The sequence below is a fragment of the Bolinopsis microptera genome, chromosome 7 (assembly GCF_026151205.1).
Source record: "Bolinopsis microptera isolate Bmic1 chromosome 7, MBARI_Bmic_1.0, whole genome shotgun sequence".
Lineage (NCBI taxonomy): Eukaryota > Metazoa > Ctenophora > Tentaculata > Lobata > Bolinopsidae > Bolinopsis > Bolinopsis microptera.
The window spans coordinates 2812089-2826347 of NC_087078.1; the positions used below are offsets into that span (position 1 = coordinate 2812089).

Here is a 14259-nt window from a genome sequence, read left to right on the forward strand (position 1 = left end):
ATCAACGACCAGGCCTTCCAATGACCCGCCAAAACAACGATGTTCAGTTCTTGTGAAGCAGTATATTTTATCTATTCGGCGTTTCCAAATGTCCATTGCCCGTTTATTATTTAACTTTTGTTGATTAATAACAAATTGATTTTTCAGGACAAGAAGTGTTCCCTAAGCCAGCTCTTCACGTTTGTGTACCAAAGATAATATCAACCACATCCACGGCCACACCAACACAGACACATACCCCGACCTTCACCACTGCCAGTACCACGCCTACTGAACCTCCAATTATCACCAATTGTACCATCCCCAATGGTATGTTCTCCTTCGATCTGGTGACACTTTCATTTTCTGATGTGAATAATGTCTATATGTTAAAGTTTCATAGAATTATCTGGCCTTTTGATGTTCTTGACAGCGATAAATGTGTTTAAAGTTTAAAGTTTGGTATTTTTAGGTGGAGGCAGGATTGTTATCGATCTAAAGGACTACATCGTTATCCAAGAAGAACCAATGTCTCCAGAAAACGCTAACTACATCCAGATCGGTCAGACTAAGGATAAGGGCGAGAAAGTAATCCTCGTCTACTTTGATCTTAAGAAGGCTGTTGAGGAGGGTGTGATTGAGCAGTTCGGAGAGCCTCCAAGTGAAGGACAGGAGAAATGGGACATTGCTGTTACTGACTCTAGGATGAACTTCAGGTTAGAATATAGGGTATCTAACATTGACACTCAGTTTATCGCAATAATTTAAACGAAAAATTCTTACCACGATAAAGTATTTATCCCGTATTATTAAAACTTACCAATGCAATATTCAGGTTCACTCCAGTGGATCTCGGAAATGATGACGTATGGGAAGCAGGTCGACCTGAACTTTACCCACTAAAGAAGCTTTTGGACGAAGATTCTTCATGGGACTTCCCATGGATCGGTAAGAGTAATTTTCATATTTCCGTTATTTTTATTTTTAAACTACTAAACTACTTTGGTAAAGTAAAGGTTTTTCAGCCGCGTAATGTAGCAAAATCGGGTCAATTAGGAAAAAAACCAACTAATTTTCTCAAATTTGTTCTCGAATCTAAATGATATGTTATGTTTATGATTTCTCAGAGGGAGACAATGGACCAGCAGCTGGTGTTGATTACATCAGTACCGTCTCCGCTCAATTCACCCATCTGAAGAAGAACCCTGAAACCGGAAGATGGATCCAGGCTATTAGCACCACTATCGCCCGATACATCTTCACCGAGCTCGACGACATCAGGATGAAGAACAACGGATTCTTAATGAGATACGTGACGGATTCTGGTAAACCTGCCACTCACTTCATGTCCTTCGACTCTCCAGCTCTTGAAGATCCCGAGTTCAGACCTTTCATGGACATCTGTTACATTCCATGTTAGTTGTTTTGAGAGTCGTTTCATCGCTTCACGTTCATTCACAATGATTTTGAATATCATGAATCATAATCTTAATGGATATGTTTTATGAGTCGAAAGTTACTGTTAATTATAAATCATTACATCGTTTCCCCCAGCTGAGAGACCAGTTGCTTGTGAAGATGGATACCTGGTCCGATACGACCTTAACGCCGATACCTACATCGCAAGGGACCATCTTGTTCACGGAGCAGAGGAACATCTCTTTGTTGGAAATTCAGGATGGGCTGGCAAATCAAGAGCTCTCGTTGACTTCGATATCACCACCTTCAACACTGACCTCACAGGTAACTGGAAATATCATGTGATTAACTATACCACCAATGTATACTTCCACCAATGGTAGTAGTATACACTGTATACTACTATTGTGAATGGCACATTTGAATTGTACATGGATGATTATTGTACCTACTGAATGTAGCGCTTATCTTGGAATAGATTAGCAATGCTGGTGGTTATATCCCGTTAAAGGATGAGGGGACCTTAGAAAAAGTTTTTTTCTCGTGCAAATCCTTTTATTACATTAATCGTATAAACCACTTTAGTGAAATCCGCAAAGTTGTATTTCATTCGCGCGCCGAGATATCCAGCCAAAACAATTTGAACCTGTGACGTCAATTATGTGAGTTGCTCTGATCCGCGCATATAGAAATACAGGTAAAATGAGCGTGCGGGCCGACTAAATTACTAATTAAGAATAAATTAACAATTTACGATACTAACGAGCCTATAACCAATGGAGAGGAGACTTTTTATGACCGGTTGAAAAAAGAATTATCACCCTACGATAACCATGAGCCGAGATACACCTGGAATAAGATTGAAGTCACACAGAAAGGCATGTAAATTATGTATATTTATAGCTCCCAACGTAACACCTAGCAACTCCCTGTTTCGTACCACAGTTGATATATCAACATGTCATATCAACACAACACGGTCCTAATAAAAATGGATCGGGTAGGTATGAAATGCATGTCTTCATTCCAGTTGGACAAGCACCAAGCACCAAGCTATTAAGTTCTAACTCACTATGTGACACTACTTATAACGTAAGCAAGATTTGCAACTATTACACCAAGCAATATTATACCAAGCATAGCAGACGAACACATCCACATTCGTTACGCTTTACACTCAAGTCACAGCAAACTAAAACGGTAAATTATAAATGAGTGTACAACTAAAGGCCGGTACACGCGCAGTGTCAAACCGCACGTGCGTACTCAGATAGGACTAGAGGCGCCAAGGGCCAGCTAGTTAAATGTCTTCTACTACTTGTACATCATACATTCTTTTTAATTGTGTCCATATCGGGTTTCAAACAAGTCAAAACAAAATAGCAGTTTGTGGTTTAGTTAGCGGATGCTACTTATCTTAGCTCTAGCTATTTATAAATAGAAATACCTACTACAACTACAAGAAAGCCTTTCTGAGTTACATTTAACTATTATTATTAAAGAGAATTATTCGTAACTTAGACTAATTCAGTGCAACCAAAGATACCGCTCTCGCAAACGCCAAAGGTAACACGACGTAATTAAAACAGAACAGAACAAAATGTTGACACGAGCAAAGGGTGCGCGCGCACGTTGGTCTTAACACATAAGTGACGTCACAGCCAAAAATTGCTATCAGCCAATACTAGCGCGGCGTGATATTGCACGAATTATCGATTTCACAGTCCGACGTATTTTTTGAATCTACACACTTTCACAGGACTTAAACGCGAATATTTTGAAGTAAATTCTAAGGTCCCCTCATCCTTTAATATTTCACCAATTGCAGCTCTCTTCGATGATGCTGAGTCAGTTTACTTGAGACTTTGGTACGAAGGAGCAGAGCTCGCCAAACCTTACAATGATCCACGACAGATGGAACGTAAACTCGCTGCCCACAAGGTACAGCATTAATGACGATTGACGACTATTCCGTTATTTTGGATTAAACACACAATTTTGACCTCCTGCTGAAAGTAGTTGGGAAATTTGCATATTTATATTCGCATATTATTAGGTATGTAGGTATGTAAGTATGTATATTATTAGGTATGTAGGTATGTATATTATTAGGTATGTAGGTTTGTATATTATTAGGTATGTAGGTATGTATATCATTATGTATGGTTAACTAATGATTGACCTTCTCAGATTGTGAAGACTTGGAACGAGGCCTCTGCCACGAGCAAGATAGCGTCTCAATCTGGAGACAGCAAGAACAGGTGGGAAGAAGAAATGATGGGAGAGCTGAATGACTACGATCCAGAGGTTATCGCTACTGATATCATCTCTGAGGGAGAAGATCAGCACAATATCTACGTAAGTATCTGATATAGCACAATATCTACGTAAGTATCTGATATAGCACAATATCTACGTAAGTATCTGATATTTTCTTCGGTTCTGCTCATTCTCGTTGATTAAAGTTGTGCTGCTTTTTATGATTCAGTGACAATATATATCTTTTGTTGATGGACTTCGTTACATTTCTAATGAGGCTGTTTTGTCTGTTAACTGACACTCTCAATCATCAGTTCAACGTCACAAGCGTTTTCAAAGAGTGGATGGAAGACAAATCAACAGATCACGGAATTCTTATCAAGGACAGCCAGCACGAATCAGTTCCTGGATACTTCCTGAAGTTTGCCTCTCTGAACCACAAAGATCCAACCATCAGACCTTACTTGATGGTCTGTCAGAAGAAACGTGAGTGCCCTGATTATAGTGCCCTGTAGTGCCCTGTAGTGCCCTGATTATATAGCTTAATACCAACAGTGGAGTACAGTAAAAGTCAGATTAAAACATGGCGTAAACCATGTGATAGTTGCAAATTTCTTTCATCTATATCTCGGAGTAGCTTTATTTGTTTACTAAATAACATGCCGACTAACTGCACCCCATCTCAGCTGCCTGTGTGCCAGAAGACTTGCCTCCACAGAAGATCTACAACCACGGTTGTGTCAGTACACAGAATGTAACTCTCAACTTCTGCGAGGCTAAGAACGGTGCCTGTTCAGCATCTGACGGCAGTGCGGTGGACTATGATTACTTCACGGGAGTCAGTGCTCTTTGGGATGACTTCCACGTGGTAAGTTATTTAAATGCTATTAAACATCTTTTATAATATTAGATGAGAACGTCAAAAATTCAAGGTTTTGATTTTCCTTTTTATTTTACTGTCGTTGAAATTAATCTATGACCATGACATTTAATCGCCGATATTTCATCTTATTTTGAATTTATCTAACAATTCTTATTCCAGCTGCGAACGTTCTGTAAGTGTTGCACAGATGCAGATGCTACCAAAATAATGGTACCGATGGACTGCGCAGATTCAACCAGTCAGACAGATTATGATGAAGAGGTTTGCTCAATTTCCCAGTTTTTTTAAATCAATAAACTTCCAAATTGTTTACACAAGTACATCATATTATTTCAAAGAAAATTCGCGGCCGAATGACCTTACATGCCTTGACAAGTGACCGAGTTATCATCGTTGAACTTCGTTATGTGTTGAGCAGATCTTTGCACAAAATAGAACTATTACAGAAGATTTACAGACAAAACTAATCTATGACTAGTCACAGAAAATGATTGTAATGGGAACGAAAAAACATGACTAATTTGAATATTCTTCAGGTTTGGTACATCACACAATGCGAATGTCAACGTTGTCAAACAGTATCAAAGGAAAGAAAGAAGAGAGCCACTCCTAGCAAGACCCGACTGCTACTCAGGTATTTGAACTATCTGAATTGTTTGAATTATTTAAATTATTTGGATTACATCTATAAGTCATTGATCGGCTATGTCAATTATTCGTCGAACCCGAATGTTTCTGTTGAATTATATATATATATATAGAATTATAGATAGCATAAAAGTTAAGATAATTGAGGATGGTAAAGTCTGATTATTTTGTTTCCTTAATTCTGACCTCCCTCATTTCAGGTCTGCTCTTAAATCCATGCTACGAAAGTAAACTCCCTTTAGAATGACCGTTGGGCCCTCCAAAAAGTCGCGTGAAACCTCTGACCTCTCTGATATGATGTGTTTTGTAAAAACTGACAATTTGCTTTTAGATTTGTTTTTAGACAATAAATATATTTATCATGAATAAAGTGTTATTTATGTTAAAGTTAAATAGATGTTTCATGCCTTTTTGATTGCAATGGTTCCTCTTGATAGGACTAATAAAAATTCGACCCCTTTATAATCACAGAGTTTTATTTCTTAGTGTTATCATGCCTACAAACTACCTTTAAACTACCTTTAAACTACCTATAAACTACCTACAAACTACCTATAAACTATCCATAAACTACCTATAAACTACCTATAAACTACCTACAAACTACCTTTAAACTACCTATAAACTACCTACAAACTACCTATAAACTATCTATAAACTACCTATAAACTACCTATAAACTGCCTACAAACTATCTATAAACTATCTATAAACTACCTATAAACTACCTATAAACTACCTATAAACTACATATAAACTACCTATAAACTATCTATAAACTATCTATAAACTATCTATAAACTACCTATAAACTACCTATAAACTATCTATAAACTATCTATGAACTACCTTTAAACTACATATCAAGTACCTATAAACTATCTATAAACTACCTATAAAGTAACTACCTATAAACTACCGATAAACTACCTATAAAATTCGATGAATTGACAAATTGGTAATACATTTTATTCAATGATTTACCTAATAATGCTATCACAATTCACAATCAATGTTGCTAGCATTGTGTAACACTAAGTCTCTAACCTGCATATATTTCTAATGTTACCTAACGACGTACGGCTTTAACACAGCCTAGTAATCCATGAGCTCGACTAATGAGCAACATGAGCTCCCCTCCGCACGCATTTCGTGAGGCTAATCCTTCGATGAGTGAGGTCGCTGTCTCGTACTCAGATCACAAACGTATATAGTATATTATGCACAATAATACGGTCGTACAAAATTCACATCAGGTTTTTAGAGAAATGTTTAAACTACGATATTTAAGGTAAAATGGGACCCTAAAATACCAGTCTTAATCTTCAATTAGACATAATTCACTAGCTGAAGTAGGTCTGATACGTCCGAGTATAACCTGTAAGACTGGCCTCCAGCTCGCCATTTTTGAGATTCATGCAAATCGAGGACATTCGAATGGTGTAGGACTAGGATGTTCAGCTCGACAAAGTACTGGTGGAAAATATTTCGTAGGTCCTAAAAAGCTAAAATGACTCCTCCAGATTCAGTCTTAACCTTCAATTAGACATAACTCAATGACCCCCCCCCCCCCCCCCGACAATTGACCTCCCGACAATTGACCCCCCGACCCTAACCCTAACCCTAACTCTAACCATAACCCTAACCCTAACTCTAACCCTAACCCTAACCCTAACCTTAACCCTAACCAATTGTCGTACTAAGCCCTAGATTTCGCGACAATTGACCCCAGTGTAATTACATAGGGGGTCAGTTGTCGGGGGGTCAATTGTCGTACTAAGCCCTGTTTGTTTGGGGACCGGTTTTTTGGTACACCGGCCAATGTTTACAAAATCATATGATACATAACAATATAATTGTATTTAATATACGTGAATATTAGAATAGAAATGAAATCTTAAATTTCTATTTATTCCCTGAAATTGCTACTAAGTTCAATATAAATTTATTACTTAGATTTCGCGACAATTGACCCCAGTTTAATTACATAGGGGGTCAGTTGTCGGGGGGGGGGGGTCGATTGTCGTACTAAGCCCTAGATTTCGCGACAATTGACCCCAGTGTAATTGCATAGGGGGTCAGTTGTCGGGGGGGGCAATTGTCGTACTAAGCCCTAAATTTCGCGACAATTGTCGCGGTACCAACTCAATTAGTTAATAGTAGCATGGGAAGCGCCCGTCGTAGTACACGAAGACCCATCACCCATGGTTAGGTGAACACTGACAACTGAACCCGTTTCTCCAAGTCACCTCTGACCTCGCCATATTTTCGATCGATATGTGTTTAGAAATTTAGAAATGCATAAATTGAAGTCTTTATTAACAAATCATGTTAATGTTATATAATACTAATAGTCATAGACACATAACGTCATACTAATACCATGGTTGGTTGGGCTTGGTTGCCTCGTGGCTTGTATGTTTATAATCTACCAAGAGTCAAGACGCGCGCCGAGTTTAGTAGTTGGACTCGTCGACGGTCTTGTATTTGGATTGGTTGACGAGATCGTCGAGATCGTTGCTCTGCTTCGCAGAGCAACGATCGACGCAGTTGCAAGAAGCAAGAATGCTAGTTCGCGCGGCGCGTCGAAGCGGCAAAGTCCTCCAAGTATTTGGAACAAATATTTTACGAGTATCACCCGTTAACCATTAACTCGTGGCTGGATATGTTAAATTCGAATTAATTGATAACAAGTAAATATCGCTTGCAAGCATTATAATTGAATCACAGTTCATCGCGGCTTTTACTAATTCGCTCGCCTTAAAATTAACATTACCATAGAAGCTATCCAGAATTAGAACCCTTACCACAACCCTACCCAGAAAACCTTACCGCCTAGCGGTGTTACTAGAGGTGATCTTTTTCCAATAGCTTGTATGTATTCGGCGCGCGCGACGTTAAGTTCTTTCATTGCATGCATGAGCACGCTGATTCCAGGCAAATAGTCATGACGAGGAGCATTTATTTGCAAAATTACAAAAACTGCGACTCTGTTTTCGGCTCGAAATCATACTTTTTGGTTTAACTCAGAATCTAGAATTTAGGTTGTCCTTAACGGGTGATACTCGTAAAATATCTGTTCCAACTCGGCGCGAGTCCTGGTAGGTTGTAAACCTACAACTCTCCTCTCCTCTCCCTCCCCTCCCCTCCCATCTCCTCCCTCCAACTTCCATATGCCTTCTTGATCTTCTGTAGCTGAACTCTGAACTCTGAACTCTGATCGGCTCACCCAGTAAACCTTACCGCCTAGCAGTGTTACTAGAGGTGATCTTTTTCCAATAGCTTGTATGTCGGCGCGCGCGACGTTAAGTTCTTTCATTGCATGCATGAGCACGCTGATTCCAGGCAAGTAGTCATGACGACGAGCATTTATTTGCAAAGTTACAAAACTGCGACTCTGTTTTCGGCTCGAAATCATACTTTTTGGTTTAACTCAGAATCTAGGTTATCCCAAATTTTGCTCCTGGAGAGCTAACTTTAGAATTTCAAGACGAACATTTTGTTGAAAACCGGAAGGTTCTATTTCTTTTACTTTCGGAGATAGCTCCCTGCCGGTAGACTTTCCTACCGGCAGGTAATATTACTATTAGGCCTAGTATAGGCCTAACCCTAACCCGATCCGAGCCCTAAACAATCGAATTCGTGTTTTTACTAGCCTTCAGGGAAGCATTTTTACCCTACGTCATGGAGGTGATTCAGAACCAACGTCCAAAAATACACCGATGTAAATTAATTTCCTACCTAAAGGGCCTTTTTACAAGAATTTTCTTAAAATTTGGGCGAGCGATTAAGCTAAGGCTGTTACGAGCAAATATTTTAATTGATTCACGATGTCAATCCTTCGCATCTCGCCGATCTGCATACGTGGTTGCGAGAAGCATTATTGGATGCGCGCGCGACCCAGTAGTGCATCGCGCTACAAATATTTTAACATACGTTGCATGCCACTTTTCGCGCGCGAAGCGCGAAAAGTGGCATGCAATAGAATGGAGTGTTCTGAACACTCTGAGTCTGACGGTATTCGGAATTAAACCTTCTAGAATCTAAAGCCTTCAGAAGCTGTGTTGTGAGCACTTGACTGCCAAAACTTTGACATACGTTGCATGCCACTTTTCGTATCCAAATATCTCTGATATTTGGATACGAAACATGTATCAACCAAAACTTCGGACAGACACCGGAATATCGACTAAAAATGTGTTCTGAGTTGTTCCGATCCCCTAATTTCTCTTAGGTTGCTAAAGCCCCAAAAAGTGTCAAATCGTCAATTTAGTACAAGCGGTATAAATTTTGCGTTTTTTTTTTCGTACTTTAAAGATGTACTTAAATCTAAGCTAGCTTGTTATCTATACAATATTTTAAACTTGACGAAATTTCCCCGGCAACGGGGACATAGAAGAAAAACACCGAAAATCAACCTCAAAATGACCCTCTGGTGAAGCCAAACCCAGCTCGCAAATGGAGTTGAAACCTCGCCATTTTTAGCAGGGTTGTAGAAAAAGGATAGGAATAGGCTATAGCATTCTTAGAATTTTGATTTAGGCTTTAGATTTTTTATAATTAACGTCGGAAGTGAGGTTAAATAATCGTTAGAATAATGGCGTTATTTTAGCAAAGGTTTACTGCGCTGTTGCGTAGCAACGATAAAAATGCACGTGCGTATGCTACGTCATAACTTCAAAACTAGCTCACATTTACGCTCACGCTATGACTTATATTCATAACTTTGGTTGTGATTGGTATTTTTTGATGCGGTAAAAAGTATCGTTTTGGGAATCCGAATACTAACAACGCTGTCGCCATTGTTAAATAAATTCTATTATGTCTACTGTATAACAGAGTTGTATGATGAAGAGAAATTAAAACATAACTGATTTTTAAAATTTCCTCGAACAAAGCTTTCGACTAGCGGGTTTCTAGTAAATGATATTACAAAGATATTTTAATTTTTTTGCGATGTTTATTACAATAATGTAATTGATACGGTATAAATTTGACATACGTTGCATGCCACTTTTCGCGCGCGAAGCGCGCGCCGCCGAAGGCTGACATTTTATGCGCGCCGCGCATATTTTCAGTAGAGCGCCACGCTTATTTTGTATTTTAACCGATCTATACCGTACTGTGAAAATCGAGCGCTACATTTAATATACAATAGGTTGTGTTATCACTTGTTCTTAACTTCTTAAAATTTTCTATCTATGTTGTTTCACACAATTTTGGATTTGGTTTGAAACTTTCACAGTTAGTATATAAATTATACAACACAGCATTAATTTGATTAAAATATACGACATCACAAAGAATCACATAGGGTAAAAAGTTTTTTAAAAAAAACAGCTTCTGGATGAATGCTAAATGCATGGTTGTGTTGTCAGTAGTAATTGTCAAACGCTGCCCGACCCATCCATGATATGCAGTTAGGCCGGTGTATGGGATGTATTGAGAACATTCGAACATGTAGAAGTGGAACATGGGACGTTTACACCGATAGTCCTATCAACCACTGGGGGTATGGGAAGGGAAGCTAATAAGTTCTTCAAGAAATTAGCGGATAAACTTTCTAGGAAATCAGGCCAACGATATAGTGAGGCAATGACATTTATTAGGAAGAGAGTAAGATTTGACCTTTTGAGAACAACAGTCATAGCTCTTAGAGGAGAGAGAGGGTTAAAAAGTAGTAGTGCAGTAAAAATAGCAGAATTAGATATAAATTTGGAGCCAGTTCTTTAAACTGGCTTACTTATACTACTTAAAGGGTGTTTATTTAGTTTTCTATTGAATTTATATTGAATTTTTATATAGGGTAATTGTTATATTATGTGTATATTGTTTGAATAATCTTACTCCATTGAGAACATTCGATACCAAAAAAGGCATAATTTTTAGCATAAAACATAATTTTTTCAGCAGAACCTGGTTGAACATTGTAGGTTCCTAGCAAGTTCTCAATTTTCTGAAAATGGTGTTACTGTGAACTTATAATTATAAGGTCACCACGTATTCGCCGCTCTGCCAGCGTTGCAAAATTGAGGATTTCCAGTCTAAGGCTGTATGAATTAGAGCCAGGTAGCGCAGTTGGTTAGAACGCCGTTTTGCAATCGTGAGGTTGTGGGTTTAAATCCCACTGTCTGCCTGGTCGTGGGGTGAGCGTCGTTGACGTTCAGCTAAGGATCATGAGCGGTCTATGCAGCCCCCCCGGTCTACTCGGATTTACTGATGTGTTCCTCTGACTATGAATTGGCAGACTGCTTTGTTGAATCTTGTGAACAATTTTTCCAATGTATTGGTAGTGTCCTCGATGAACATGCACCTTTGGTCCAAAAGACTATAAGCTTTGTTCCCCATGCTCCCTGGTTTGATTCTGAGTACAAAGATCAAAGGAAACTTAGAAGGAAAGCCGAGAGAACTAAGCATAAAAGTGAGGAGAACAAGATACTCTTTGAAGAGATCCGAGATGAAACAACAAACATGGCTAATCTTAAAAAGCAACAGTATTATAAAGGTTTACTTGACAAAAATCAACATGATGTTAAAGCTATATATAGCATTGTCAATCGTGAGCTTGACAGACATCAGAATACTCCTCTCCCAGAATCAGAAGATGTTTCAAAACTTTGCAGTGATTTTAATCACTATTTCAATGAAAAGATCAAGAACATTAGGAAAGATTTCCCCAGCATAGAAGATTTTGATGTTGATAAACACATTATGAATCAACAGAACAATTCCAACTGTGAAGGTCGGTTATATGAATTTGAACCATGCACAGAGGATGAGCTGTCTGAAATAATCAAAGAAAGTGGAATCAAATGTGCACCATCTGATTTTCTTCCAACAACTGTCCTCAAAGACAATATCACAAGTTTTATTCCTGTCTTGTGCAAACTGGTCAACCAGTCTTTAGCTAAGGGCACATTCGACGGTTTGAAGACTGCTAACATTATTCCTACCATCAAGGACCACAAACTTGATCCAAATGACTTCAAGAGCTATCGACCTATATCTAACCTCTCTTTTCTGGGTAAACTCATAGAGAGAGTTGTGCTGAAAAGGTTAAATGAACATTTGGCTAAAAATGATCTCAATGTTCCACAGCAATCTGCCTATAAGAAGTTCCATTCTACTGAGACCATCTTGTTAAAAGTAACAAATGACCTACTGCTGGCATGTGATAGCAAATCCTCCACTGTTCTCATGATGCTCGATTTATCTGCAGCCTTTGACACAGTGGAACACAGAAAATTACTCAAAATTCTTTCTGAAGAGATCCATATCGGAGGTACTGCTCTTAAATGGTTCAAGAGTTTCCTGGTAGGCCGCACTCAAAGAACCAGAATAGGCTCTTCTACTAGTGATACGATCATTCTAGAATTTGGTGTACCTCAAGGTTCTGTGTTAGGACCGGTGCTATTCAACATATACATCAGATCTCTGTATAGGACCATCGAGAAATCTGGATTCAATGTGCAAGGATATGCAGATGACCACCAGGTATATAAAACTTTCAAACCTTGTGATCAGGTAAATGTTCTGGGCATCCAAATTGTGAATTGCACTAGGACCATACAGCGCTGGGTGGTTGAATATTGCCTTCAACTTAATCCTGGAAAAACACAAATACTTATCATCGCCTCACCTCAAGTTCTAAACCAGGTCAGTATAGGGGGAGTTAAGCTATCAAATGATACCTGTATCAGATTTGTCAGCACAACAAAGAACCTTGGTGTTCAAATTGACCATCATCTTACTTTTGAGCCTCAAATCATGTCCCTCAAAAAGCATTGTTTCAGACTCCTAAGGAATGTAATAAGGAGAAAATATCTCTTTAGTAAAGCTCAGCTCAAGCTTATAATTAACAGCATCATTGTCTGCAAATTGGACTACTGCAATGCTCTTTATTATGGAATTAGTGACAACCTCATCCACCAACTCCAACTCGTTCAGAATGCAGCTGCTAAAGCTATAGTAGGACTATATAAATATGATCATCTAGGAGACACTCTGAAAGACCTTCATTGGCTGCCTATTAGTTACAGAATTCAATATAAGTTATTGCTTCTTGTCTATAAATGTCTTAATGGTATGGGACCAGATTATCTAAGTGATATGTTTAAATATGCCAATTATAATCATCTTATCTATTTGACTGAACCAAGAGTATATTCACAGTATGGAGAAAGATCGTTTCAGAAAGTTGGCCCTAAATTATGGAATGAGCTGCCTCTTGAAATTAAGAATTGCATGTCACTGGAATCTTTTAAAGTGTATCTGAAAACGGTTCTTTTTAAACGTGCTTTTGATATTAATTAATTTACTATTTTTTCAACGTTTCTACTGTTAAGTGCATACCCTTAACCTTGTAATTTAGTGTATCAAGTCTTTTCAATTTTCTATGATTTGGAACCTAAATGTGGATTGCTTTTCAGGTTTTCTTGTATCCTGACTTGTTTTCGTGGCACACCTGTGCATTTTAAGTTGTTGTGCCACTATAATCTATAAGTTTAAATTATTATTATTATTATTATTTATTACTCAGCCGAATACTCGAGAAATCGGGTACGTACGTTTTGGTACGTTTTGGTGAGTTTGGCAGGGCGTGCTCAGGACAACTGCATCGAGTGCGTCCTCCTCCAGCTCAGCATTGAGTTATTGTTTGTCGGAGTGTATCCCGGAACCGGTGGTGTGTCTGGGTACTGTTCCATAAATCTGCCTAGACCAACTTTGAAACTGTCTAGCAATGTGATACTCCGGAGCTCCGATGGGAGCACGTTGAAGAGCTGAGCTGCTCTAACTCTAAAGCTGTTGTCGTAATCTGTTCTTACCGACAACTGTGCGTTTTTGTTCATGGCTGGGATCTCTGCCTTAATACCATGCCTTTGATGAGACTGGAACTCGAAGCCCGTATCGTTCGGAGCATGTTCATTAAGAATTTTCCATACATGAATAATAGAATAACGCTCTCTCCGCCTCTGAAGGGACATCAACTTAAGCTGTGTGAGGGTTAAATGAGGAGCTGCACAATGCAGCAAAGTCTCGGGCGAAGAAAGTATGGTACACACTACCTTAAC

At 38.7% G+C, this 14259-nt stretch overlaps 1 protein-coding gene across 11 annotated transcripts in view; it reads left to right on the forward strand.

Moving 5' to 3' along the window:
• The window catches only part of LOC134818473 (mucin-19-like), a 40542-nt gene extending 34889 nt beyond the window's left edge, over positions 1-5653 (forward strand). For all 11 annotated transcript variants that reach the window (XM_063828045.1, XM_063828046.1, XM_063828053.1 and 8 more), the window contains 12 exons: positions 148-309; positions 452-695; positions 815-927; positions 1107-1394; positions 1534-1722; positions 3227-3339; positions 3589-3756; positions 3972-4143; positions 4344-4525; positions 4700-4801; positions 5077-5174; positions 5389-5653. In XM_063828045.1, coding sequence (XP_063684115.1) covers positions 148-309; positions 452-695; positions 815-927; positions 1107-1394; positions 1534-1722; positions 3227-3339; positions 3589-3756; positions 3972-4143; positions 4344-4525; positions 4700-4801; positions 5077-5174; positions 5389-5419 — 1862 coding nt within the window. In that variant the 3' untranslated portion in view covers positions 5420-5653. The remainder of the gene's footprint in view (positions 1-147; positions 310-451; positions 696-814; positions 928-1106; positions 1395-1533; positions 1723-3226; positions 3340-3588; positions 3757-3971; positions 4144-4343; positions 4526-4699; positions 4802-5076; positions 5175-5388) is intronic.
• Positions 5654-14259: the final 8606 nt, after the last annotated feature.